Here is a 27,006-nt window from a genome sequence, read left to right as displayed (position 1 = left end):
AATTTTACACTTATCGTTGCCCACCTACTCCATTCAAATCCATGCAAAAGGTGGGGCCCACCATATTTTGATATGATAAGTCCCACCAAGTCCACTTAAACCCATGCATCGAGTGGGGCCACTATCGTCAAATCTATGCACAGTATAAGATTATTTTTTTTATGGGTACACAGTATAAGATTGTTTTGGTCATATTATGAGTAAAAAAACTATGATGGGTAATTTGATCACAAATTGATTCCAAGACTGGATTTGCAAAATTATCTTCATTGGTAAATTATTAAACTGGCTGGAAGATTGCTTTTGCAAATAGGATAACGAAAAAGTGATGCTACTTGGTCTTGTGGCTAAGCTTATCTACTCGGTCGGGTTAAATACAGTGGGGGCCCACATTGTTTGGGTGATCCAAACCATTCATTTGAAAGTCCCTTATCTAGATATAATGTCCACAAAAAATCAGATCCATAGGTTGATCCTAACCCATCTAACAGTGGAGAAAAAATGGGCAGATTTGTGGACAAACTGTGTCTGTCCATTTTTTCCTATTTTTCCCTTCACTGTTGGATGGGATGGAATCATCCTATGGGTCTTTTTTTTTTTGTGGACATAAGGGACTTTCAAATGAATGGTTTGAATCACCCAAACAATGTGGGCCCGTATTTAAGCCGACAGAGTAGATAAGCTTAGCTAGAAGAGCTAGGCCACATGTATTTTTTTTTTGCTACTCAATTTTTCTTTAAAGGTTATAAAAATCAAACATTTATATGATCTAAGATTATTTTAGTTTTTTTTTAGTTTTTGTGGTGCATAGAGCTCTCATTTTCAGATCTCAATAGATAGATTATATCTTTCGAGTTTCTGCAAGGAGAGTCACGTCTTGTGGGTCTCGGTAGTGGAAATTCTGTCCTATTTAGTTATCTCTATCATTATATGCGCTGGCCTGTGATTGGACCACGTCCCTTTTAGAATTTCATACATATCCAAACTAGAGCTGCTAGGAAGACACGCAAGTGTCACACCATGTCCTCAAAGCCATCCCAGCTCTGCCATATATGATATATTCAATGGCTATTTTTTTATGACAAAAAAGCCCATATTTGGTTGATAAAATGACAACCATATCCCATTGTAGTATACTTGGCAAAAATAGGTAGGCTGTCCGGAAAAAACTTGACACATACGTGTCTTCACCTCCGATACTAGAGTAATAAATGTGTACCGACTTGATATGAAAGATAAGATATTATTGAAGATTACCGACATATCTTTAAACGAGCCTCGCTGAAAAAAGAGCCACGTTATCCTTGACCACACGTGGCACTCCATTTGACCACTCGTCTCCCTCTTCTTCTTCTCTATAAACAACCCTCGCACCTCTCCATCTACACCATCTCAAACAAAGCCTTTGTCACTGAGTATTTTCATCTTATAGCGTTCTTTTGTGTTGGGTTTTTCATTAATCGTGTTTTAGCTATTAATCTTCTACAAAATGTCGGATTTCAGCGATGAATACGGTAACCCAATTCAGCATGGTGGAACCACCGGGGGCACTTATGGTGCACCAGGGACAATGGGTGGTTCGGGCATGCAAGGAGTGGGTGGGGGCTATGGAACTGGCGGTGGTGGGGCCGGATACGAACAACAGGGGCAGAAAGGAATGGGTGGTGGGGCCGGATACGAACAACAGGAGCAGCAAGGAAGGGGTGGTGGGGCAGGATACGGTGGTGGGGCCGAATACGAACAACAGGGGCAGCAAGGAATAGGTGGTGAGGCCGGATATGGTGGTGGGGCCGGATACGAACAACAGGGGCAGCAAGGAATGGGTGGTGGGGCCGGATACGAACAAAAGGGGCAGCAAGGAATGGGTGGTGGGGCAGGATACGGTGGTGGGGCCGGATACGAACAACAGGGGCAGCAAGGAATGCCAGGCTCCGGTAGCTCCAGCTCTGTAAGTAGTTTCATGTATTTGCTTTGCAATACTTTGGTGCCAGTGGTGCTGCTGACACACCTTCCTTCAGGGGCACTGCTTAAAGATCATTTAATTATCATTGGTAACGTGATTTTACACGTACGTTTTGAGATTTTTTTCATCAAAGTACGTGTAAAATCGTGTTCCCTGGGCACTCGTATTATGCCACTTAGCCTGACGATAATGCCCATTTTTTGCCCATGTATACTGTGAATAAAATGATAAATACACTCCACATAAGCATGCCCCGAGAGAAATTCGACGAAATAAAATTTGTATATATGTGGATTATGTATTTATATGTAACTTATTTTAAATATGTTTTCAGTCAGAGGATGATGGAGAGGGCGGGCGTAGGAAGAAAGACAAGAAGGGATTGACAGGAAGAATAAAAGAGAAACTGCCCGGAGGACGCAACACAACTGAGCCCGGGTATAACGGGCAGTCCGAGTATACCGGGCAGACTGGGCAGATGGGGTATGAACCAGAGAAGAAGGGAATGATGGAAAAGATCAAAGAGAAGCTGCCTGGTTGGAAAAAGGACGAGGGATACTGACGTGCACATGTGGCGTGGTGCATTTACTTATCGTGCGCCCTGCACGTACGCGTACACGTACATAGCATAAACTGTGTAATAAAAGCATAGGGTTGCCTCCATGGCTAGTTGCTTTGCTCTTGCCTTCAGCACGTATGGATGAACCCTAGTGTGTTGTATGTCTTTTTTAAATATCTCAAGTGTTATGACATCTTGTTTTCTTACTGTAGACTTGGCGGGAAAGTTTGTTTTGTTCTGCATATTGACTTTTTTCATCATCTTCGATCAGACGTTAACGTCTTTTTCCTTCACAAAATACATAGCCAAATGTCGTTTTCATTCAAAAAAAAGAAAAAAAAGAGGGGCTTTAAGATGTTTATTAGAACCCGCTTCCACTAGGTATTTCATTACATATATAAATGATTTCTTTAGGTATTGTACTGTTTATCGTATTAGACATAAAAATGAATTATTTCATAAATTCATTACATATAAAACTAAAGTAGAGAATCAATTAGAAAAGTATATCAAAATCTTAAGATCTATAGAGGTGGTGAGTACAACATAATTCATCAAGTAACTGCATCTTACTCTCCACAATAAAATGAAATTGCTAAACGTAAAAACAGAACTCTAATGAACATAGTAAACTTTATGTTAGGAAGTTAAGGATTACTTCAAAATTTATGGGGAGAGGGCTAACGATTTCTCCGTGCCTCAACTCAATAAGTGGTCTAACGATTTCTCTATTTGTTTACAGTCAATTCTTGCAGTGAAAATAGTTACTGTTCATTTCTGTTCAAAGTTACAATATTAATTTGGTACAAGGTATTCTCGAATCCCAAATTACAGATAGATTTATTCATCACATTTCTAACAAGTGGGTCCCATGCGATGAATGGGATTGAGTGGAGTTTGTGGGACCTACAATATTAAAACATGGTGGACCCCACCTATATATGGATTTGGTGATGGTAGTTCACCTATCGGTGGAAAAATGGTAGGGCAAACCATGTGCTAGGGTTTAGCGAGAGATGGTGGGCCCTATCTTATCAAAACATTTAAGTAAAAAAATGGTGGGCCTCACTCATGCTATGCATGGCTACAAAATGATGAGCCTCACCTTATCAAAACATGTGTTGTAATATGGTGGGCTCCAACTTGTTAAAATAGGGTTTGGCAAGAGATGTGTGCCCCACCATTAATTTTACACTCATCGTGGCCCCACCTTCTCTATTCAAATCCATGCATAAGGTGGGACCCACCATGTTTTGATGGGATAGGTCCCACCAAGTCCACTTAAACCATGCATCGAGTGGGGCCCACTATCGTCAAATCCATGCACAGTATAAGATTTTTTTTTATGCGTACGCAGTATAAGATTGTTTTGGTCATACTAGTAAAAAAAAGCACGTGCACCGCACCTGCCACTTAAGGTAATTTTACAATTTGTTTAGGAAAATGATATCACCACTACTGTATTTTGATGATCACACCATAGGATGATCCAAGCCGTTCATTAGATGGGCCACAGCCTAAATAGATTGTGCCCCAAAAAATCATTTCCATAGGCTGATCTAACCCTCCAATCTATAGAGAGTTAGGATAAGCTGCTAATATTCAGTCCCTTCCACAGAAGGAAAGACTAATCGATAGTACTACCGATGGCAGGGAAAGAAGACTGAGATACCGATACGTGTCCCAACTGAGTTTTTGCAAGGGCTCCCTTCAATTTAGAATTTTTCTTGAAACAAAGGAAATATTTTTTTTAGGGAGGAGAATGTTTGAGAGGGAGAGATAGATAAGACTGCAAAGTATAGATACATATTACATATGGGAAACCAAGCAAAACTACATCAAGTTTTGAATCTAAAAAATCATAATGATAGTTCCAGCATAACCTAATTTTATCATTTAGCAACCTATCAACATGCAATTCTCCAATTGCCGGCTTCCACCGAACAGGATCTAGTCAGATAGCGGTTTGTAAGAACGAAAGGCTTCCACCGAACAGGATCTAGTCAGATAGCGGTTTGTAAGAACGAAAAAAAAGCATGATCAAAATCTCCAGAACTCTCCCCAAAGCTACTGATAGATCGAAGTGACTTGCTCTTAATAATAATTTAAACTCCGTAAATAAATAAAATGTAAATCAAGTTAGAATGAATACTATACAATTTATAAGGACTTTCTCTTAAAACCACAGGCACCATGAAGTCCAACCAAAAAGTAAAAACATAAAAAAAAGAAGGAAAAAACTACTAAGAGGGTCCCCTACCATGAAATAAATTGACACAGTGAAAACCAACAGGAATTTTGGAAAAACTCATCAGTGCTCGAACTGCAAATTTGAGAAACTTCAAGCAAAACAGAAAATGCACGACAAAAAAGGAAAAATTAGGAACAAAAAAATCCTACATATCCAATAAAGAGATAATTATAAAGCACTGGAAGTAGTCAGCATAGTCCCTTGAAACAGAGTTCATACAGAAAAAAAAAAAAAACAATAAGGATTACATCAGTAAGCGTATTCCAAAAGACACCAACTTTACATCTATTTCGATAAGTGGTGAGAATATTAATGGCATCGCAGACATTAACTGAGATAGCCATGTTAAGTGGCTTTAATCTCAACTATCCATTTGTATTCCGGCTTCCCACTCCAAGAATGGGCCCAACTGCACATTATGTAAACACTGATGGTAGCATGAGACCATAAGAGAAATAGGGGAAAACAATAGAGATGCAGAGAAGCATGAAAAGTAATCCAGGAAAGAAAAAAGAGGAAAATGTAAAAAAAAATGACTGGGAAACGAAAATAAAAAACCAAGAAAAATTAAAAATTACAGAACATGTAGAGCTTAGAGAAAAAATAAAGAAAAGAAAGATGGTGTTAAAAAATCAATACCCAAAAAAATTGGGGAAATCCATCCGTGCTAATCAGGCCATTCTTGGGCATCAACATAAAGAGATGATACCATGCCATCAACTTGCACCTGTTTAGATTATTACCCGCCAATGAAAATGCCCAAAAAAAGTGGGACCTAAAACAAAACATGAAGATTGGGTATGGAATTTAAAGAAAGGATCAATTACCAATGGGGGACAAAAATTAGGTGCAATTATCAGCAGGACCCATGCTTTTCAGAAATTATCAATGAGGGACAAAAGAGGTCTTGTCATTAAAAGCTGGACGAAAATGCCCTTTTCTTAAGCAACACGTTTTGCTTTTGCACTTTTCCCTTCTCTCTTCTTTCCCTCTTTTTTTTACTTTTTCATTTTCAACTTTATTTTTTTTTACCTTACCAGTCATCTTCTTCATCATTTAGCCACCATTGGAGGCGGGAAAACTCGAAAATTTGAAACATGAGTTCATTCCCATCTATTTCTCAATATCTAGGTTTTGTTTTTCATTTGTTTTAGGGTTTTGCATTTCTCCTTCTCCCTTTCAATGGAGGATGAGAGACGAATCGTACGGTAGAAATAAAAAAACGTGAAAATGAACGAGTAAAAAAAAAAACAGGAAGTAAAAACGTGTTCATAAGGGACTTGATAAGCTCATTCGGAATTTGGTAACCCCATTTTGATACTGGATAACCCCAACCCCAGAGACTTGAAAACCACCCCCTTCCAAAACTCCAGTACCCTTGGGCAATTTTAAGGGACTTGATAAGCCCATTCGTAAATTGGTAACCCCATTTTGATACTAGATAACCCCAATCCCAAATACTTGAAAACCCCCTTCCAAAACTCTAGTACCCTCGGCCAATTTTCAGGGACTTGATAAGCCCATTCGAAAATTAGTAACCCCATTTTGATACTTGATAACCCCAATCCTAGAGACTTGAAAACTCCCTTCCAAAACTCCAATACCCTCGGCCAATTTTCAAGGACTTGATAAGCCCATTCAGAAATTGGTAACCCCATTTTTTATACTAGATAACCCCAATCCCAGAGACTTGAAAACCCCCTTCCAAAACTCTAGTACCCTTGGCCAATTTTTAGGGACTTGATCACCTCATTTTTTATACTAGGTAACCCCAATCCTAAAGACTTGAAAACCCTCTTCCAAAACTCCAGTACCCTCGGCCAATTTTCAAGCACTTGATAAGCCCATTCGAAAATTGGTAACCCTACTTTTGAGAGTTACTAACCCCCTTTCAGAGAGTTGATAAACCCCTTCTGCTACAAAACCCCCTGCCTATAGCAACTCTTCTAATGGTATTATAATTCTGCTCATGATATAAATAACAAAGGAAATGGATGTTGTTTTCATTAAATGTGCTTCATGTATTACATCCCTAAAAAACAAATCGCTTAAACCCTAAACAAGATAAATCAGAAACAGAGGAATGAAAAATAGTGCAAAACCCTAAAAAAGAAAAAGAAAAACAAAACCTAAATACGAAGAGATAGATGGTAAGAACTCAACATTCAAGTTTTCAAGATTTCCAGCAACAATGGTGGCTGAACAAGGAGGAAGATGACTAGTAGGGTAAAAAATCAAAAAAGTTATAATGGAAAAGTAAAAGAAGAGGGAAGAAAGAGAAAACAAGGTCAAAACGTGTTGCAAATGCCAAAGGGTATTTTCGTCCAGCTTTTACTGACAATACCTCTTTTGTCCCCCGTTGATAATTTTTGAAAAGCACGAGTCCTGTTGATAATTTTGCCTAATGTTTATCCCCCATTGGTAATTGGTCCTTAAAGAAAAGATGCAGAGGGGCTTTTGTTGTTTTTTGACCTTTTAGAAAAAAACAAACGAAGCAAGAAAAAGAACAACAAGGAGATGACAACGCTGGCCTGCGAAAGTCCAAGTGGCATGATTTCTCCAGAGAAATTGATCACAAATTGATTCCCAGACTGGATTTGCAAAATTATCTTCATTGTTAAATTATCAAACTGGAAGATTTTTGTTTTTCAAATAAGATAAATAGGACTTCTTTTGCAAAAACCGCCTTTGAAAAAAAATGTAATTGCATTCTTAAAATCCTAACTGCTTTTTTTTTTTTTTTTTGTCTTTTTCGTTCCTGAAAAGGAACCGTTTTGAAACAAGGTCTCCCAAATCAAGGAACAGTTCAATCTTCTCTTGTGTGGGATCCTGTTCTAGATTTTCTAGGCCACATGTTTTTTTTTTTTTCAACTCAATTTTTCCTTAAAGGTTATTAAAATCAAACATTTATATGATATAAAATTATATTAGTGTGTTTAGTTTTTGTCGTTCATAGAGCTCTCATTTTCAGATCTCAACAGATAGAAAATATCTATCGAGTTTCTGCAAGGAGATCGAGTACTCCTGTCTTGTGGGTCTCCGTAGTGGAAATTCTGTAATATTAGTTATCTCTATCCTTATACGTGGTGGCCTGTGATTGGACCACACGTCCCTTTTAGGTAGGCTGTCTGGAAAAAACTTGACACATACGTGTCTTCATATTCGATAATAAATGTGGACCGACTTCATATCAAGATAAGATATTTTTGCAGATTACCGACATATCTTTACACGTGCCTCGCTGAAAAAAAGAGCCACGTTATCCTTGATCCACACGTGGCACTCCATTTTACCACTCGTCTTCCTCTTCTTCTTCTATATAAACAACCCTCGCACCTCTCCATCTACACCATCTCAAACAAAGCCTCTGTCACTGAGTATTTTCATCTTATAGCGTTCTTTTGTGTTGGGTTTTTCATTAATCGTGTTTTAGGTATTAATCTTCTACAAAATGTCGGATTTGCGAGATGAATACGGTAACCCAATTCAGCATGGTGGAACCACCGGGGGCACTTATGGTGCACCAGGGACAATGGGTGGTTCGGGCATGCAAGGAGTGGGTGGGGGCCATCGAACCGGCGGTGGTGGGGCCGGATACGGTGGTGGGGCTGGATACGAACAACAGGAGCAGCATGGAAAGCCCGGCGTACTTCCTCGCTCCGGTAGCTCCAGCTCCAGCTCTGTAAGTAGTTTCATGTCTGGTGCCAATGGTGTGACACATTTTTAGGATTTTGTTCACGAGTGCCCCCGGTTAAGCATCATTTAATGACCATTGTGAATATATTGGGAACTTGATTTTACACGTAAATCTCAAAAGGGGTGTAAAAGTATAAAAGTAGGTGTAAAATAATGGTCATTAAATGATACTTAAACCAGTGCAACTATGCGATAATGCCCCTCTTTGGGTGACAAAGTGGCCCATGTATACTGTGAATAAAATGATAAATACATTCCACATTAGAAGCATGCCCCGTGAGAAATTGGAGGAAATAAAATTTTTATATTTGTGGATTATGTATTTTATATGTAACTTATTTTAAATATGTTTTCAGTCAGAGGAGGATGGAGAGGGCGGGCGTAGGAAGAAAGACAAGAAGGGATTGGCAGGAAGAATAAAAGAGAAACTGCCCGGAGGACGCAAAACAACTGAGCCCGGGTATAACGGGCAGTCCGAGTATACCGGGCAGACTGGGCAGATGGGGTATGAACCAGAGAAGAAGGGAATGATGGAAAAGATCAAAGAGAAGCTGCCCGGAGGCAAGAAAACTGCTGAGTCCGAGTATTCCGGGCAGGGTGTAGACGAGTATACCGGGCAGGGACCCGAGTATGCCGGGCAGGGCGGACGTGTAGGGTATGAACCTGAGAAGAAGGGAATGATGGAGAAGATCAAAGAGAAGCTGCCTGGTGGGAAAAAGGATCAGGGATACTGACGTGCACTTGTGGCGTGGTGCATTTACTTATCGTGCGCCCTACACGTAGCATAAACAGTGTAATAAAAGCATAGGGTCGGCTCCATGGCTAGTTGCTTTGATCTTGCCTTCAGCACGTGTGACTGAACGCTGAGCGTGTTATTTATCTTTTTTAAATATCTGAAGTGTGTTATGATGTAGAGTTGGCGGGAAAGCATGAGAGATGTGAATCTTTTGTTTTGTTCTGCTTATTGATATGTTAACCGTTTGTTTCATGACTTTTTTCATCATCTTCGATCAGACGTTAACGTCTTTTTCCTTCACAAAATACATAGCCAGCTGTCGTTTTCATTCACTAAAAAGGAGGGGCTTTTGGATGTAGGAGTTAAAGTTACTCTAATAATATTTTTCCCATGAATTTTCCATAGTGTTATGGTTTTGTTATGGGTGAAAGAGGGCTTAACACTCACTCTATAAAGGGTGCTACACTGGCTAAAAGATAATTATTAGATAACACTCACTCTATAAAGGGTGCTACACTGGCTAAAAGATAATTATTAGATGACTAATGGGTAAAAGACGAATTAATTATATTCTAAGTATCTTGAATAAATTTTTCCCATGAATTTTCCCTAGTTACAGTTGGTCAAGGGCAAAAGAGCCTTAACCTAATGGTTGTTGGACGATTTTACACTTGCTCTCAGAAATCAAATACCATTCACTTTCTTGTTGAGAGTAATGGTTTTATGTCACAACATCATGAATTCAACAAGCACCCTTCCTCCGGATTCAAAGGCTTATCGGAGATCGACTGAGTCTCAACTCATAACTCGTTCTTCGCCCTTTTGGCTTACAACAACTTTCCCGACGCTGAATATAAACCAATCTCCTTTCCTAATAAAATCTCTTTAGCTGCTTTTTACACTCTAGGAGGAGGAGGAGATTTTGCTATCTCATTTCATACTTGCGGAAACTGAAATGGGTCGGAAATTAGGTTGGATTTTTGGTGAAATCTGATCGAAAAGTGCGGCAAGCCTGGCATGTTGTGACCGAGAAAAGAGGCATTTTTTTTATGTGAGGGGCTGTCCGAGGAAAAAAGGCATTTTTAAAAAAACTTGGGGCAGCCCCGCTCTAGGGTAAAATAGTGATAAAGACACTTACAAAGACCCCGAAATACCCCTAATTACCCTTTCCAAATTAGCTGATTACGTAATTCACTAGTATTGAGCGTTTTGATCTCTTAGGCTTAGTTTATTTGTCGATCTTTTGGGCTGAGCTGAGCCTTTGTTCTCCCTCTCTCGCATGTTCCGAGTTGGGTTGTTTTTGTGCTTTTAATGTATCATCTTTCTCATTATCTAATAAATAGGTAGAGGTCCCGCTAAACCCAGCTTACTCATTAAAAAAAAGGAAAAATTGTCAACTGGTGACAGAAAAATAGGAAAATAGTGAATGGGTGACACCCTTTTGAAAGTTGGTGAACGGTGGTCGAAACACCTTTTTCTGACATGGCCTTTTACCCAAATACCCCTCATGGCAAAAAGAACACGTTATACTAGATTTTTCTCTCTGTTACTTTTCACCTACCAAAGTTTACCGCCTACCTCTTGCAAATTTCTCCATTAACGCCTGAAACCCACGAAGTGTAAGTGAATGTTAGTAGCTTAGACATGGCCTTTTACGTAAATACCCTTGAGAACGAAAATGTACTGTGGACCCCGATCCGAAGAGGTAGTGAGGTGAGGGAAACTAGTCCCTACACCATCCTCTGGATCATCCACGTGAATGGAGAGCTCTACCAAGGAACTCTCGAAACGGATGCCACCCTCATAGCATAGCACGAGTGGCGATATAAAAAGAAAGAGATATGTCTCGATCCGGAACCGAGGTTCGAAACCGAGACATACCTAAAATAAACTCAGAGTCGCCATCCATGGACAAGCCATGGAACCAAAACAAATGCTCTGTTTGCAATGGATAACCAGAGATACAAAAGGTCCGTGCCTGATGACGAATGGAGAAGGTCCGAAGAGCGCCCCCAATTCGCCCGAGTGCGAACACTTGGTCTCTTATGCCATTTATTATTAACCTCGAAGAGTTTTGGGCAAAAATCATGTGAAATGGGAACGATCCTCAGGAATCGTCTATCTAAGCATGCATTTCCTGAGAATAGAAATAATAAACACACAAAAAAATAAATGAAAGAGGTGTCATCTAAGCATAGCTAGGTTATGAGTGACATACCTAATGGGTGTCTAAATTCTGATGTGCAAACACATGCAAGCTATAGCTAAATGTATAAGATCAGTACAAGAAAGTAAGAAAACACATCAAAACATATAATAACAACATAATAAATCCTAAGACTCTAAATTATTAGCCCGAGTCCTCGGATGGTCTGGTATTCATCCAAAGAAGCCTACGTATCCCCGCCTCCACGAGAATCAAGGCAACGTAGTTCTTCGCGCCTATTCTAAGCTATGATGCCTAAGACACCTAGACCTCTATCCTAGACTCGATCTAAAAGACCGGACTAGTTATTAAAGTTTATTATATGATTATTTAAATTCCAGTGAATTGTGGATTTTAGGACACCCTATATGCCCTAACTAAATGCAGATTAGCCCTAGGCTAATGCAGGTGGTTCCTACAATCTATGTGTAACTAGGCTGTATTTCCTAAGGAAAACCAAGGGTGGACTAGCGTATCCTACTCTAGTCATCACTCGGCGATGTGGATCGCCGACTGACCGGACGGAGGCGCTCCTATAACTCTAGGACAGACCCCTAACTCTAAAAACAAGCACACAACAAACAAACAAACAAACAACCTATAAAAGACACAACCTAACTCTAAAACTCTCTATCTAGGAGAAACTCCTAACTCTAGAGGAAGATCTTTTGAAAATGAAGGTTTTAAAAGCTGCTTATTCGAAAAGATTTAAAATGCTATCTACAAAAGTTTGGCTGGACTTGGGATATAAATCCCAAGCTGCACTACGTACCTCGTGGAAGAGGATCAAGCCAACGTAGTTCGAAACGAACTCTCTACCTACCAAACACTTACAACAAATCAACCATTTTTTATGTTTTAAGTTTCTAATGTTTTTGAGATTTTTAATGATTTCAATGTTTATGGATTTTAAAATTTCTGATGTTTTCACCCTTTTGGCCAAAGACCGGAGGGAATATACACAACAACACCCTAGGGACGAACCCTAGGATTAACAGGGGAAACTATGCTCTAATAATACTATTATAAGAGCAAATGAGTCAAAGACTCTCTAATAGCAGAAACTGACGAATAAATGAGTCAAAGACTCTCTAATAAAAGCAACTGAAGGATAAAAGAGCTAAAGACTTCCAAAAAGAGCAACCGAAAGATACAAGAGTCAAAGACTCTTCAAACAGAGTAACTGAGAGATACAAGAGTCAAAGACTCTTCAAACAGAGTAACTGAGAGATATAAGAGTCAAAGACTCTTCAAAAGGAGCGACTGAGAGATACAAGAGTCAAAGGCTCTTCAAACAGAGTAACTGAGAGATATAAGAGTCAAAGACTCTTCAAAAGAGATGGAAACATGAGTCAAAGACTCCACTGACAACAACACAAGTCAAAGACTCCACTGATAACAACATCACACAAACAAATGAGTCAAAGACTCTCCTACAACACCACCGAAAAGGCAAATTAGTCAAAGACTCTCCTAAAACATCACCTAAAAGGCGAATGAGTCAAAGACTCTCCTATAACATCACCTAAAAGGCGAATGAGTCAAAGACTCTCTAATCAAGGCTGACTCCTATGCGAATGGACTATCGAATAAGGAGAGGCTTACAAGCAAAAGGAAAAAGAGACCTTGTGCACATTTGGCAAAGGTAGAACACCCAACCGGGCCGGACAGCTACCTAGCCATCAGGGTGCAACAAATGTGCAACCCAATACCCATAAGGGTAGGGGTATGAAGCCAAGCCGAGTAGGGTGTTCTCCCAAAACCAAACGGCGCACTCTAATAACACCATCTAAAGGATGAATGAGTCAAAGACTCTCTAATCAAAGCCGACTCCTATGCGAATGGACTATCGACTAAGGAGAAACTTACAAGCAAAAGGAATAAGAGACCTTGTGCACATTTGGCAAAGGTAGAACACCCAACCGGGCCGGACAGCTACCTAGCCATCAGGGTGCAACAAATGTGCAACCAGATACCCATATAGGATAGGGGTATGAAGCCAAGCCGAGTAGGGTGTTCTCCCAAAACCAAACGGCGCACTCTAATAACACCATCTAAAGGATGAATGAGTCAAAGACTCTCTAATCAAAGCCGACTCCTATGCGAATGGACTATCGACTAAGGAGAAACTTACAAGCAAAAGGAATAAGAGACCTTGTGCACATTTGGCAAAGGTAAAACACCCAGCCAGGCCGGACAGCTACCTAGCCATCAGGGTGCAACAAATGTGCAACCAGATACCCATATAGGATAGGGGTATGAAGCCAAGCCGAGTAGGGTGTTCTCCCAAACAACGCACAAAGAGGAGATCTAACGAGAGAATGAGACCAGGCGGGTCTCCTAAACACACACAAAGATGAGCTCTAAGCGACGAGGCTTGCCTCCAGAGGAGAACTGCCTAACGAGACAAAACGTGTCTCCTAGAAAGGACATCTCTAATAAGACCAATTGGTCTCCTAAAATAGGAAAAGAAACTACCATCTAAAGGAAGAATGAGTCAAAGACTCCCTAACAGTGCTATCCAAAGGACGAGTGAGCCAAAGGCTCTCTAATACTAGACTTAAAGGAAGAATGAGTCAAAGACTCTCCAATAAAAACACCTGAAAGGAGAGTGCTTACGAGACTAAGTAAATCTCCTAAGAAAGACTCCCAGCACATCCATCATTGTCCTGGCAATGATTAAAGACAAAGGCAACTAACAGACCTAGTTGGTCTCCAACTAGCGAGGGTATAAGCTGAGATACAACTTAGAGAAGAACTCTATAAATGAGGCAAGGCATGCCTCCTATGGGTACACTATCCATCAAGATCAAGGTGATCCCCCCGAGATTAAGCTACAAATGAGGCGTGCCTCCAAAGGAGGATCGCCTAACGAGACAAAGTATGTCTCCTAGTACAGGTTCTAGTATCTAAAGAAATCTAACAGAAATCTAAAAGACTGTGCTAGTCTAATCAAAGAGAGAGGAAAATACTACCAGATAATCGCAAATTCCAATCAATTATTATAAAAAACAAGTCAAATATCAGCAAAATATGATCTACAACTAAAGAGTGCACAATCTGTAATAATAGCAATCATACAATGATAAATAATATTAATTAGTCCAGACCAGCCGCTGGATAGCCTAATAAAGTAAAAGAAAACAATATCAAACACTTCTATGCCCAACCACAAACACCACCCCAATATGGGGATGAAATCAGATGATGCTAAAGTAATCATCTGATATCATAATACACATGATAATATTCCTACAAACCGCCTTGAAATCAAACAGTACTCATGTCGATAACATCGAATAGAGTAGTCATCTGATTTCCTTCTTCAATTAAACAATTTATTTAAATAAAAAATAATTAGCCCAGACCAGCCGCTGGGTAGCCTAAGTAAAATAAGCTTTCGAAATAGTCTCACCTGGACAGTCAATTCATCTTCAGAACCTAACTCAAAGTTTAGTACAAGAGAAGAATATTAAAAAATTTAATAGATTATACAAATGCATGCAATGATATTTCTGATTTTTATAAATTTTGATGCATAACAGGGGGCATATCTGAAAGACTAGGCAGGCTTACTAAACAAAAAAGGGGAACGCTACTTGGATTGAGCGAGTCCCCTAAAGATGGGGCTTGAGCTGATTCCAGTTCACATTATCCTCTCATTTCGAATGAAATCAATTTCTAGACAAATGGAGTAATGTACGCATGAATTCAAGCTTGTGAGCTGCTATTTTCCTCTATTGCTCTACTTTTATCATGCTCAAATTTTCAACACAGCAGGTATAAAGTAATCTCATTATAAAGACAAAGTTTATTACACAATCATCAATTACCATTCTATCACCTTACAACTGAAATCAAAATCATAATCAAAACATTTTATCTATTAAAAGATAATCAGATAAACCTGATGACTCTTGTGAAGCACACTAAAGAATATTCAGTGGGAAACAAGGTAAAATGATTAACCTGAGAACCATTAAATCCAAACAAAATTAGAGTATTGGACCTACAATTTCCTTCACATTTTCAGATAGAAGTACATTATTCACATGCACAGACCCCAAAAAGAAAACAAATTGAGGCCAAAACCAAGACACATTGCTCAAGACACATTGCTCAAACATGACATAACATCCTTTAAATACTCGCACATCATCCAAACAAACCTACCAAAGGCCATTACTACAAAACAAAATCAACATTTAAACCCTCCTTCACTACTATCTTCTAAGCATATACAAAATATATCAAACTGATCATACATAAAGACAGATGTCAAAGCCTTATTTCTACTTTTCATTTGAGTACAGACAGCTCCAAAAAAATTCAGAACCAAATATTCCAAAGTAAAATTAAGTCAAATCAAAATGTGAAATTCAAAGTAGGATCTATCAATTGGAGTTTTTAGAAATCCATTCTCAAGAGACAACACTAATCTAAAATCATTGAAGAGAAATTTTACTATTAAAAGTAGTCAAGATTTTGATTCGAATTATAAATTGAGTAAATGTAGAAAAGAGTACCTGAATATGTTTTTGGCAAAAATCTAATCAAGTGGATGAATTCATATTTTGCTTGGGGCTGAATCTGCTCCTTTTTCTTTAACACCAAACCGAATTTATCCTTGCTCTATTCTTTTATAGAAACCAGCTCCGATTGAATTCGTCAAAGCGCTTGGAATAAAAGATCTAACCCGAGAAGCTTGCTGGCTTGATCTTAACCAGAATTTTACCAGATTCTCCTTCTTCAAATCCCCTTCTTGTCTTCTATATATCTCAGATCTGATTCCTTTCTCAAATCTCTTTCAATTCTCCACCAGATCTAATTTCTTTTCTTAGATCCATTTCCCTTTCGGATTTGAAAATGGAAATAAGGTTTTCAAATCAACAGATCTGAGATTTAAAGCTACAAGCTAAAATTTCTGAAGAAGGATAGATAACAGATCTGAAGTTTAGGTTTTAGAAATTTGATTTTAGGGTTTGGATCAGAAAAGATAGGTTTAATGAAGATCAGAATTTAGAACAACGACCAAAATCCGGTTAAATTCTAGCCGGAGAAAAAGAAGAAGAAGAATAAAAGAGACTAGGGCAGATCTTGACCGGAGATAAAGATCGAAGAAGGGATCTAACTGCCAGATTCCGGCAAGACATACCTGAGAAGATGATAAGGTTTAGGTCACTAGATTAGTCGGTGAGAAGAGAATGAAGGAGACGATCGGAAGCAGGTATGGGTCAGATGCCCGGCAGATTTGCCGGATTCTGGCTAGAAGCTCGCCGGAAGAGATGATCGGTCGGAGTTTGAAGGTGAGGGAGATAGCGGTAGTGGTGGAGGGATCTGGAAGAAGAAGAAAAGGGAAATCAAAGCTCGACCGGAGGTTTGCCGGAGGTAAAACCAAAAACCCCAAATCTCTCTTTCTCTCTCGCTCAGCTGTTTCGACGAGAATCCACAGTAAAATCGAATTTTTGGTTTTTTTTTGAATATATATAAAAAAAAATTTTGATATCGGCACTCCACTTTTGGATAAGGCGCGCGAATTATTAGTTGCACTTTCGCCGCTTTGTCTTATTATTAACAGACAAACCTCGGCCAATTTTTCAAAAACACACCCCCCTGTGCGGATAATTTGCCCCCCTTCCAGACTTGCACTACGCTCACTACTTCGGTCCGTTCACTGATCAAACGTGCTCGGATCTCGATGAAATTTTACGGAGACCTGAGGGGCACCCTAACCTGGCTTAGGGTGCAATTTGGGACCCTAACTCACTGGTTTGATGAAATTGCGCACAACTAATTGCGAACCTGGGTCTGGTCAAAATGGGGTGTCTACAGATGCCCCTCTTTGGCAGAGCGTGTGTAACACGCGAATGGCAAAGCTGAACAGACGACACATTTTGACTGACCCGAAAGCAAAGCAAATTTTTGGGTTTTCAGTTTTAAAACGATATTAACAAAGGTAAGACTCAACTAACAATAGGGAGATAACCTCTCACTGACTCTTAACTCGGCGATTATGACATCTCAAAGAGATAGCTTCCCCCTAATACTCACGACTCAACTATCTAAACTAATTAGCAAAGAACGAACGAACGATTACAAAAACACAAACACTTCTTCCTTCTTTTATCGGGCTAAGCCAAAGTAAAAATAACAATTGCTCAAAGAGCACCAATCAAACAAACAAATGAATTATTTCAATCACTCAAAGAATTTTCATTTTTTTTTTTTTTAATTTTTTAGAAACCATGATGCAACTTGCCTAAGACAAGCATAAATCCAAACACTCAAAGAGTTTTTCCTTTTTAGAAACCTGCCAAAAATAGGCCAAAGACCATTGTAATGAAATTCGTTCAAAACAAATTGAAAATCGAACACGCAAAGAGTTTTTTTTTTTTTTTTTTTTTATTTTATTTTTTTTTTTTTTTTTTACGCGGATCAGTCTAAAACTTGATCAATTAATAGGGTATTCGAATATTTGAGCTAAACTCAAATTTTTAATACCGAGGCGAGACTAAGTCTCAAGCCAGGCGATAGATATACAGACCATTGCTGAAAATAAATCTGTTTAACTACCCGAGTAACTCTGACTCCTTTCTTTCAAGGTAGCGAATCACTTCGGATCACGCGGTTCTGTTAAACAGTTCCACATAAATCCAAATTCGTATGTCCTGCTAAACAGTCCCATACAAACCTCTTCGCAGATACACATGACTCCTAACACGTTAGGAAGCTGCACATTGCGGAACGATGATCATGCAAGTCACTACGTGACATTGCAATACTAATCATCGGGGTATTAAATACCCGGGAGAAAGAAGAAAAGACCAATCCGTGCAACACAGGATCGGAAATATTTCCTTATTAAAATTTTTCAAAAAGACCAAACCGTGTAACACAGGTTCGGTAATTTCCAATTCTATTAAATTCTTTCAAAACGACCAAACCGTGTAACACAGGTTCAGTGATTTCAAACTCTGTTAAAATCTTTCAAAAAGACCAAACCGCGTAACGCAAGTTCGGTAATTTCCATTTCTGTTAAAAATCTCTTTCAAAAAGACCAAACCGTGTAACACAGGTTCAGTAACCTCCATTATTTAAAACCTCTCAAAAATGACCAAACCGTGTAACACAAGTTCGGTAATTTTTTTTTCTTTTAAAATTTTTTTTTTTAAAAAAAAACAGATTGAAGGAACAATCAGATAGTGCAACACTAAATCCGATAATTTCTTATTCTATTAAAACACTCTTCAAAACACTTGAAGAAAAGACCAGATCGTGTAACACATATTCTGGTAATTTCTATCTTTATTAAGAAAAACTTCAAGACAGCAGGAAGTTGAGAAACTCACAATGACTGAAAGAAAAGATTAACTCTGAATGATTTCATTGATGAACCAGTCATCTCTTCGCAAAGAGTAACAAAGATGCATGATTTTTATCAAAGACCGGACTCAAGTAACTTGAAACAATTTTTGAAGGTCAAACCTTTTTCAAAGACGCAAAGCATTCTATTGAAGTTTAAAAATCGCTGGAGTAAATTCTAAACTCCTCTGAGACAAAGATTTTTCCAGGAATTTTAACTCCAAAGGAGAATAACCTGACTAAAAAGCTCAATACAAAGAGTGTTCGAACTTCTCTAGTCTCTATTTTATAAAGATATTTATCTCAAGTATCAATGATTACTCGATATCTTTTATGACATAAGTCATAAAAGATGCCCCTAGTATGATTACTTCCATGACAAAATTCATTAGAGAGCAACAAAAAGGGAATGGGCCAAAGGCTTTTATTACTGAATATTTGAGATTACAACAAATTTTCTGATAAACACTTGGGTTTACAAGGCCTTCCACCGGTACAAGAAACTTGTTCTATTCAAAATTTTCTTATCTCTGCCATATGCTGATACCGGAACTGAGCTGAAAGCTTGTCGACATCTGAAAACTGCTCTGCTTTACATCATTCACAGGAATCGCAAATTCCCTGCTTCTCTGAGCCTCTGAGTCTTTATCACCCCGGCTTTGAGAGGAATACTGACTAAACAGGACTCTGGAAATTGACTTTGACTCGACAACAGACTAACTTTGATAAACAACGACCAAAGACTTTGACGAGTTTTAAACAAGACTCCAAAAGAGACTGAATCTGCTTCTTAAACTGATAAACACTTTAAAATGGTTAAAGGTCTATCACTCTTAGAGTCTTTTAGATACCATGTTTTAAGATGTTTCAACCTCTTTTCAAGATCTCCGTCATGGTTATTATCCCTTCAGATTGTTTAGTTTCAATTTCCTAACTCAAAGAGTAGCAAAAGAAGCTCTGATGGTATTTACTCAGACATTAAAGAAGATCCAAAAAGAAAAATAGAAGTTCAACCGGCTTTCAGAAAGCTCTGTCCTTCGTGAAGTCTTGCCATGACCAAATCGCCCTTTTGGGTTTTCGATTTAGCGGACCGCGTGCCTTAATTTTTGCCTGGACTGTCTGCCCTTGCAGATTTTCCATCCAGCAGGCCCAATGCCCTGATTTTTGCCTAAACTGCCCTTTCGGGTTTTCAGCTTAGCGGGTCTTAAGACTCCATCATTTTTTTATTTTTTTTTCTGTTTCTCTACAAACCTGGGCCTAAATACACCAGAAGGACTTTCAGGTAGGCTTAGGTTCAAAAAGGCTAAACCCTAATGTATTTGCATGTTACTGGACCGAATCTGGACCCTCCAGACTTCCTACGTATCCCTGAAGAAATGGGAATCAGATCCGCGTAGTTCGCCCCATTTGGCTTTGCAAAAGACGTGACCGAACCCGAATTAATCAGGCTACCTACGTACCCTTAAAAAGGGATCAGGTCATAACGTAGTTCAAACCACTTTCTTTTCTTTTCTTTTTTTTTTATATATATAAAAAAAAATGCCCCTAGTTTGGGTTCATCAGAGAAACAAATTGTTTTATAGGCCCAAAGGGTTTGCAAAATGGTTTAAAACATTTAGGCTGTTGACTTAAAGCTCAGGTCGATCAAAGACGGCCTCCTGGTGTACTTAAGCATAATACTTTTTTAACTGATCCAGGTTTGTAGGTTCATTTAATTTTTCTCCATTTTCATTGAGGAGTCTTACGGCTTTTCCAGGCAAGACTTCATCAACGATGTAAGGACCAGACCAGTTTGGCCTGAATTTACCTCGAGGATCAAATACCGGTGCCCTGTAGGACTTCAAAACTAGATCTCCGGGCTTCAAATCTCGAACACGAACTTTCTTATTAAAAGCTCTCTCGATTCGCCTCTGATATCCCTGAATATGGTACAAGGCTCTTAACCTCTTCTCGTCTATCATATGCAGCTCATCATGCCTGGCTCTAGCCCAATCAGACTCTGGCAAGTCAGCTTCCATCATCACTCTCAAAGAGGGAATCCTTACCTCAACGGGGAGGACTGCTTCCATTCCGTACACCAAAGAATATGGAGTTACACCTGTTGAAGATCTGATCGATGTCCGATAAGCCCATAAGGCATATGGAAGCTTATCCGACCAGTCCTTATAAGTCTCAGTCATCTTGCTAATAATGACTTTAACATTCTTATTTGCTGCCTCTACAGCTCCGTTTGTTTGAGGTCTGTAAGGAGATGACTTGTGATGTCTTATTTTAAATTCTTCACACAGGTGTAACACCTCTTTCTTGAAATGCGACCCATTATCTGAAATCAGCTCGTGAGGCACTCCATATCTGCAAATAATGTTGGCACGGATGAACTTCGCAACTGTATTCGACGTTATGGAAGCATACGAAGCGGCTTCAATCCATTTCGTAAAATAATCAATGGCGACCAGAATATACTCATGCCCGCTCGAAGATTTCGGATAAACCTTCCCAATTATATCAATTCCCCAGACTGAAAACGGCCATGGAGAAGTCATAGAGTGCAACTCCGAAGGAGGAACATGAATAAGATTTGCATAGACTTGACACTTATGGCATTTCTTCACAAATGCGAAGCAATCTGCTTCCATTGTGGGCCAATAGAATCCAAGCCTCAAAATCTTTCTAGACAACATCTTGCCATTCATATGAGGTCCACAAACTCCCTCATGGGTCTGCTCAATAAGCTCCGCGGCTTTGTCTTCATCAACACAGAGAAGCTGTATGCCATCAAATGACCTTCTGTACAGCTCTTCACCACAAATAACGAAGTTGGCAGCCAACTTCTGAAGAGTCTTCCTCTCTTTGCTTGAAGCTTCTGGAGGATGCCCTTTACCAGCAATAAAATTCTTGATATCTATATACCATGGCTTCCCATCTGGACACCTGGCTAAAATCTCTATTGCATTCACATGTGAAGGGGCCCACTGAAGTTTGACAACTAGCGGCTGAACCTCCATTGATATAGAAATGTCTAACATCGAGGCCAAAGTAGCCAAAGCGTCAGCAAAATGATTTCTGGTCCTTGATAAGTGAGTGAACGTAATGTTCTTGAACTTTCTGACCAAAGATTCCAAATAAGTGTTATAAGGGATCAATTTATCTTCTCGAGTTTTCCATTGCCCATTAATCTGGCAAATGATCAAGATAGAATCCCCAAACACATCAATATCTTGAATCTCCAAAGCTAAGGCTGCCTCTAACCCGGCGATGCAAGCTTCATACTCGGCCATATTGTTCGTACATTCAAACTGTAGCTTGATAGAAACAGGAATATACTCTTTCCGAGGGGATATAAGCACAGCTCCTACTCCTTGTCCTCGACTGTTTACAGCTCCATCAAAGTACATAAGCCACTTACTATCCGAAGCTTCTTCTTCAATATCCATGATTTCTTCGTCCGGAAATTCTGCCTTCAGAAAAGCATTCTCTTCAACGGGTGCATCGGCCAGCTGTTCAGCAACGACACGCCCTTTAATTGATTTCTGAGTGACATAGGTGATGTCAAACTCAGACAGTAATAACAACCACCTAGCGGTTCTTCCTGTAAGGGCCGGCTTCTCAAACAAATATTTTAACGGATCCATCCGCGAAAGCAAAAAGATCTTGCTCGAAAGCAAATAATGTCTAAGCCTCTGGGTAGCCCAAACTAATGCTAGACATGTCTTTTCCAACACCGTGTACTTTAACTCGTACTCCAGCATCTTCTTACTGATATAGTAAATGGGCTTCTCCCTTTTAGACTCTGAATCTTGCTGAGCAAGCATGCAACCCATGGCTGTATCTGTGATAGACAAGTACAACAATAACGGCTGACCCGGAATGACAGGTGATAGAACAGGGGGCAAGGATAGACACTGCTTAACCTTTTCAAAAGCCTCCTGACACTCTTCATTCCATTTCTTCGAGGAATTCTTCTTCAGAAGCTTGAAAATAGGTTCACATGTCATTGTCAGATGTGATATGAACCGTCTCAGATATTGAACTTTGCCAAGGAAACCTCGGATCTGCCTCTCTGTCTTTGGCGGCTGCATTTCTTGAATCGCCTTAATCTTTTGCGGGTCTACTTCGATCCCTCTTTCACTGACCATAAACCCTAAGAGCTTTCCTGATGTAACACCAAAGACGCACTTATTCGGATTTAGGCGAAGCTGATACTTCCTGATTCGCTCAAAGAACTTTCTCAGGGCAACAGTGTGCTCAGGTCGAGTCTTGCCTTTCACAATCATGTCATCGACATATACTTCGACCTCTTTATGGATCATATCATGTAAAAGAGTTGTAGCAGCCCTCTGATATGTAGCACCAGCATTTTTCAGACCAAACGGCATCACCCTGTAGCAGTAGGTACCCCACTGAGTAATGAACGCTGTCTTCATCATGTCCTCGGGCGCCATCTTAATCTGATTGTAGCCTGAGAATCCATCCATAAAGGATAGAAGAGCATGACCAGCTGTATTATCAACCAGGAGATCAATGTTTGGAAGAGGGAAGTCATCTTTAGGACTTGCCTTGTTCAAGTCTCGAAAATCGACACACATTCGAACCTTCCCGTCCTTTTTGGGCACCGGTACGATGTTCGCAAGCCATTCTGGGTATTCAACCACTTGAATGAATTTTACTTCTAACAGTTTCTTTACTTCTTCATAAACCTTCAACTCCCATTCAGTTTTAAGTTTGCGGAGTTTTTGCTTCTTTGGCTTAATACCAGGGATTAAGGGTAAGCGATGCTGAACAATTTCTTCACTTAATCCTGGCATGTCATCATATGACCAAGCAAAAACTTCCTTGAATTCTTTGAGCAAGGTGATTAATTCCTCACGTTCTTCAGGAGATAAAATTTTGCCAATTCGAATCTCCCGAATCAAGGTTTCATCACCTATATTCACAGTTTCAATTTCCTCTTCGAGTGGTTTTGCTCGGCGACTCTCATCCTGTTGAATCATGTATTTGATTTCAGGGGGAGTGTCGTCGGCATCTTCATCAGAGGGGGAGTCTTGATTATTATTATTAAGATTATCAGATTCTGAAGCAGAAACATTAGAAATAAAAGTAGAGACAGGAATGTACACAGAAGAATCTTTTATTTCATTGAATGTTGAATCAAGTACATCAAATGATGAATTACCCACATCGGGCTTTACAATAGATTCTTGAAACAAATTTATAGACTCAACGTATAGATTGACATTTGTGTCAATTGACTCTGAACTATGTACTGAAAGAATATCTGATTCAGCATCTGACTCAATTCCATTGGAAGAAGGGGAATCACCATCGACCTCGGAAGACTCAACCTTTATAGTACCTGCATCAAAAGAATTGTTAGAATAAACAGACTCTGAATCAGACTCAAAGACTGACATGGACTTACGAACAACAGACTTTTTTGAAGGGACACGACTGTTTAGGTAAGTAACCTGAGGTATGACCTGAAAGGTCCAGTTAGTCAATGGTTCCTCTGCCGGGGTGATTAAGTGAGTAGGATTCAGAATCACGGCCCTCTGATCAATCACAGCAATAATCTGCGAATCTTCAAGGAACATTGAATTTAGCAGGTTCGGCTCTATATGCTCTGCCCAATCAGCTTCTGACTCAGCTTCTGAAATCTGCCTACCAGTCTGATTGTCTTCTAACTGCACATCGAAGAAAATTTCAAAACCTGGCAACCTCTGTCCTGAATTCTCATCTAGCCAAGTTTCGGCAAAACCACAGAAAGGGACATCTGTACCCTCTTGTCTGAACCGGCCATTCATTGTCAAATTAATTGGCGCCATTGGTAATTCTAACCCTCTTCGGCGACATTCAGCCCATTTCCTCATCAGCAATTTCATTTCTTTAACTTCCTTCTTGGAGGGCTTGTACCCTAGCCCAAACAGACCATTGAAGGATTCGAACTCAGGGAATTCAGTCAAACCCTGATGGTATTTCCCCAGCCCTGCACCTGGCATGTATCCCTGTCGGCGAACCATCCGAACAACATTCGAGTTTGTGCTGGTTAGGAAACAAATTTCTTCATTCATAGCCTCCTTGAAGGTGATGACACTCACCTCTAGTGAGAACCCAGTCAAACTAATATCCTCAGCTTTCTCCATAGATAGGTCCTGAGTAATCAACCCTACTTCAAGGTCCGGGTCTCCCTTTACTGTTACTACTCCGTTTTTACGAAGAAATTTCAGTTTTTGGTGAAGAGAGGATGGAACAACCCCGAACTTGTGCAACCAAGGGCGCCCAAGTAATAGCAAAAATGAGGCTTTGATGTCCAAAACTTGAAATTCTATTTCAAAGTCTTCTCCTCCGATTTGAATTTCAGTTACCAGGGTTCCGATAACATCTCGGCGAGTACCATCGTACGCCAGAATACCCTGTTCAGATGGGATGAAGTCTGCGGGACCAAACCCAAGAGTTGTAGCTGTACTCAGCGGGCAGACATTCAGAGCAGAGCCATTGTCAACCAACACCTCTGGTACTCTCTTCTTGTTACAGACAACTGTGATTTTCAAAGATTTGGTGTGGTCTCGGCCCTCAGAAGGCAAATCATCATCAGTAAAAGACAAGGTCTTAGATACCCTTGTCATGGCAACCAAGCTCACCAATTCATCAGGAGTAGTGTCAACTGAAATCTGTGCTGAATTAAGCTCTTGAAGGACTAATTTTCTGTGCTTGGACGAGGCCATGAGTAAACCCCATACGGAAATATTGGCCTGAGTCTTTTTCAGCTGTTTCAACAAGCTCTCTTCTTCTTCATCGGCGCTGACCTTACTGACCTTATTCTGGTTCTCAGCGTTTCGCGCATATTCTGCAGGATTTTCAACACATAATTCTTGAGGCTTGAATATACGCCCACCACGGGTCATGTGACGCATCTCGTCACAAAAGTCATCTAGCAACAACAGTTCATCTTCTTCAAAATCCTCAGCCCGTAGGACATATGGAGCTCTTCCCATATTTCTGACATTGTCAGTCTGAAATACACAAGATTGAGATGATGATGACTCAGCAACTTCGTCGTCATCGAAGGAAATCACGTAACGCTCTCTCCTTTCTGCCTCTTCTAGCTCTCTATCATCAAACTTCATGACATAGGTTTTTTCTGTGGTAATGGCACAAATAAGGGTTGATGGATCAAGCAGAGGCTCACTAGCAAAAATTGCATTGATAGTAGGAGGAGGCATGGCATGATGGTTGGGAAGTGGGTTTTGAGTGACGTTTGGTCTCTCCACTGTCAATTCATTTTTGTCAATCAGATTTTGAATGGCATGTTTCAAGGCCAAACAATTTTCAGTCAAATGCCCTGGACCTCTATGATATTCACAATATTGGTCCATCTTCCAGAATGCGGGCAAAGGATTGGGTGGAGGTTTGATATCTGGGAGCCGGATCTTTCTATCTTTCATGAGCCTCTTGAATATCATTATTATGGGATATGGAAGAGGATCAAATTTTCTGTCAAAGGTACCTCTCCTTGGCGCTCTGGCAGCTTCTGCAGCAATTCTGGCCACAGGCCTGGTGTAACTGACAGCATGAACTTCTTTGGGCTGGACCATAGGTCTTTTCCCATCTCGGATCTCTGTAGAAACCTTTGCTCTCAGACCCTTTGCTATAGCATCTTCAGTCTGAGTACCAGTCTTAATTAGATGATCAAAACTTGGATAATGCTGAGGTGCCAGAAAATGGAAATACTGAGGAGACAAACTCTTCAGAACTAGCTTTATCTGCTCTGATTCAGTCATTCTCTGACTTAGCTGGGCAGATTTGCGTCTCCAGCGCCTAATAAAGAAAGTGAAGGTCTCTTGAGGACCTTGCTTCAGCTGTTTTAGGTCCCTCTTCGTGACCTCTATGCCTTCTTCCATCGAGAATTGTTCTATCAATTTCTCAGAAATGTCTTCTAAAGTTCTCACTTCTTCGGGCTTCAACCTCAAGAACCATTTCTTAGCGATTCCTGTCAGAGAGATCGGAAACAACTGCGCCATCTGCTCACGGCTCAGACCGTACTGCTGGGACAAAATGATAAACCACCTCATGTGGTTACGCGGACACCCGGTTCCGTCATATTTGTCATAATCAGGAGCTTTGAAGTTGGGTGGCAGAGATACTGTCGAAGACAGTATCAGTTCAGAGACATCAAACTTCTTAGGCCCCTGGACCTTCATCTGCTCCATATCATGAGCCATCCTGCTAAACTTTT

At 39.9% G+C, this 27,006-nt stretch overlaps 3 protein-coding genes across 4 annotated transcripts in view; 2 read left to right on the top strand and 1 right to left on the bottom strand.

The window, feature by feature from the left end:
- The first annotated feature begins 1,387 nt into the window (after positions 1-1,387).
- LOC143884532 (uncharacterized) lies at positions 1,388-2,733 on the top strand. Its single transcript, XM_077388156.1, has 2 exons — positions 1,388-1,948; positions 2,298-2,733. The coding sequence occupies exons 1-2, from the start codon at positions 1,490-1,492 to the stop codon at positions 2,523-2,525; spliced, it is 687 nt and encodes a 228-aa protein (XP_077244271.1). The 5' UTR covers positions 1,388-1,489; the 3' UTR covers positions 2,526-2,733.
- A 2,649-nt stretch (positions 2,734-5,382) lies between these two features.
- Positions 5,383-27,006, bottom strand: part of LOC143884530 (NAD(P)-binding Rossmann-fold superfamily protein) — a 51,334-nt gene continuing 29,710 nt past the window's right edge. For both annotated transcript variants that reach the window (XM_077388152.1, XM_077388153.1), the window contains exon 9: positions 5,383-5,500. In XM_077388152.1, the coding sequence (XP_077244267.1) occupies positions 5,398-5,500 (103 nt within the window). In that variant the 3' untranslated portion in view covers positions 5,383-5,397. The remainder of the gene's footprint in view (positions 5,501-27,006) is intronic.
- Positions 8,119-9,462, top strand: LOC143884529 (uncharacterized). Its single transcript, XM_077388151.1, has 2 exons — positions 8,119-8,455; positions 8,826-9,462. Exons 1-2 carry the CDS (start codon positions 8,225-8,227, stop codon positions 9,201-9,203), a joined length of 609 nt encoding a protein of 202 aa, XP_077244266.1. The 5' UTR covers positions 8,119-8,224; the 3' UTR covers positions 9,204-9,462.

The sequence above is a fragment of the Tasmannia lanceolata genome, unplaced genomic scaffold (assembly GCF_043159265.1).
Source record: "Tasmannia lanceolata isolate RefF3 unplaced genomic scaffold, GAP_Taslan_0.1 ptg000008l, whole genome shotgun sequence".
Taxonomy (NCBI): domain Eukaryota; kingdom Viridiplantae; phylum Streptophyta; class Magnoliopsida; order Canellales; family Winteraceae; genus Tasmannia; species Tasmannia lanceolata.
This window is presented reverse-complemented; position numbering and strand designations above follow the sequence as displayed.

Excerpts from the sequence above, each read along its gene's own strand:
- LOC143884532 (XM_077388156.1), top strand. The coding sequence starts at position 1,490 with ATGTCGGATTTCAGCGATGAATACGGTAACCCAATTCAGCATGGTGGA. Across the intron at positions 1,949-2,297 it reads GCTCCGGTAGCTCCAGCTCT|TCAGAGGATGATGGAGAGGG; the intron begins GTAAGTAGTTTC and ends ATATGTTTTCAG.
- LOC143884529 (XM_077388151.1), top strand. The coding sequence starts at position 8,225 with ATGTCGGATTTGCGAGATGAATACGGTAACCCAATTCAGCATGGTGGA. Across the intron at positions 8,456-8,825 it reads GTAGCTCCAGCTCCAGCTCT|TCAGAGGAGGATGGAGAGGG; the intron begins GTAAGTAGTTTC and ends ATATGTTTTCAG.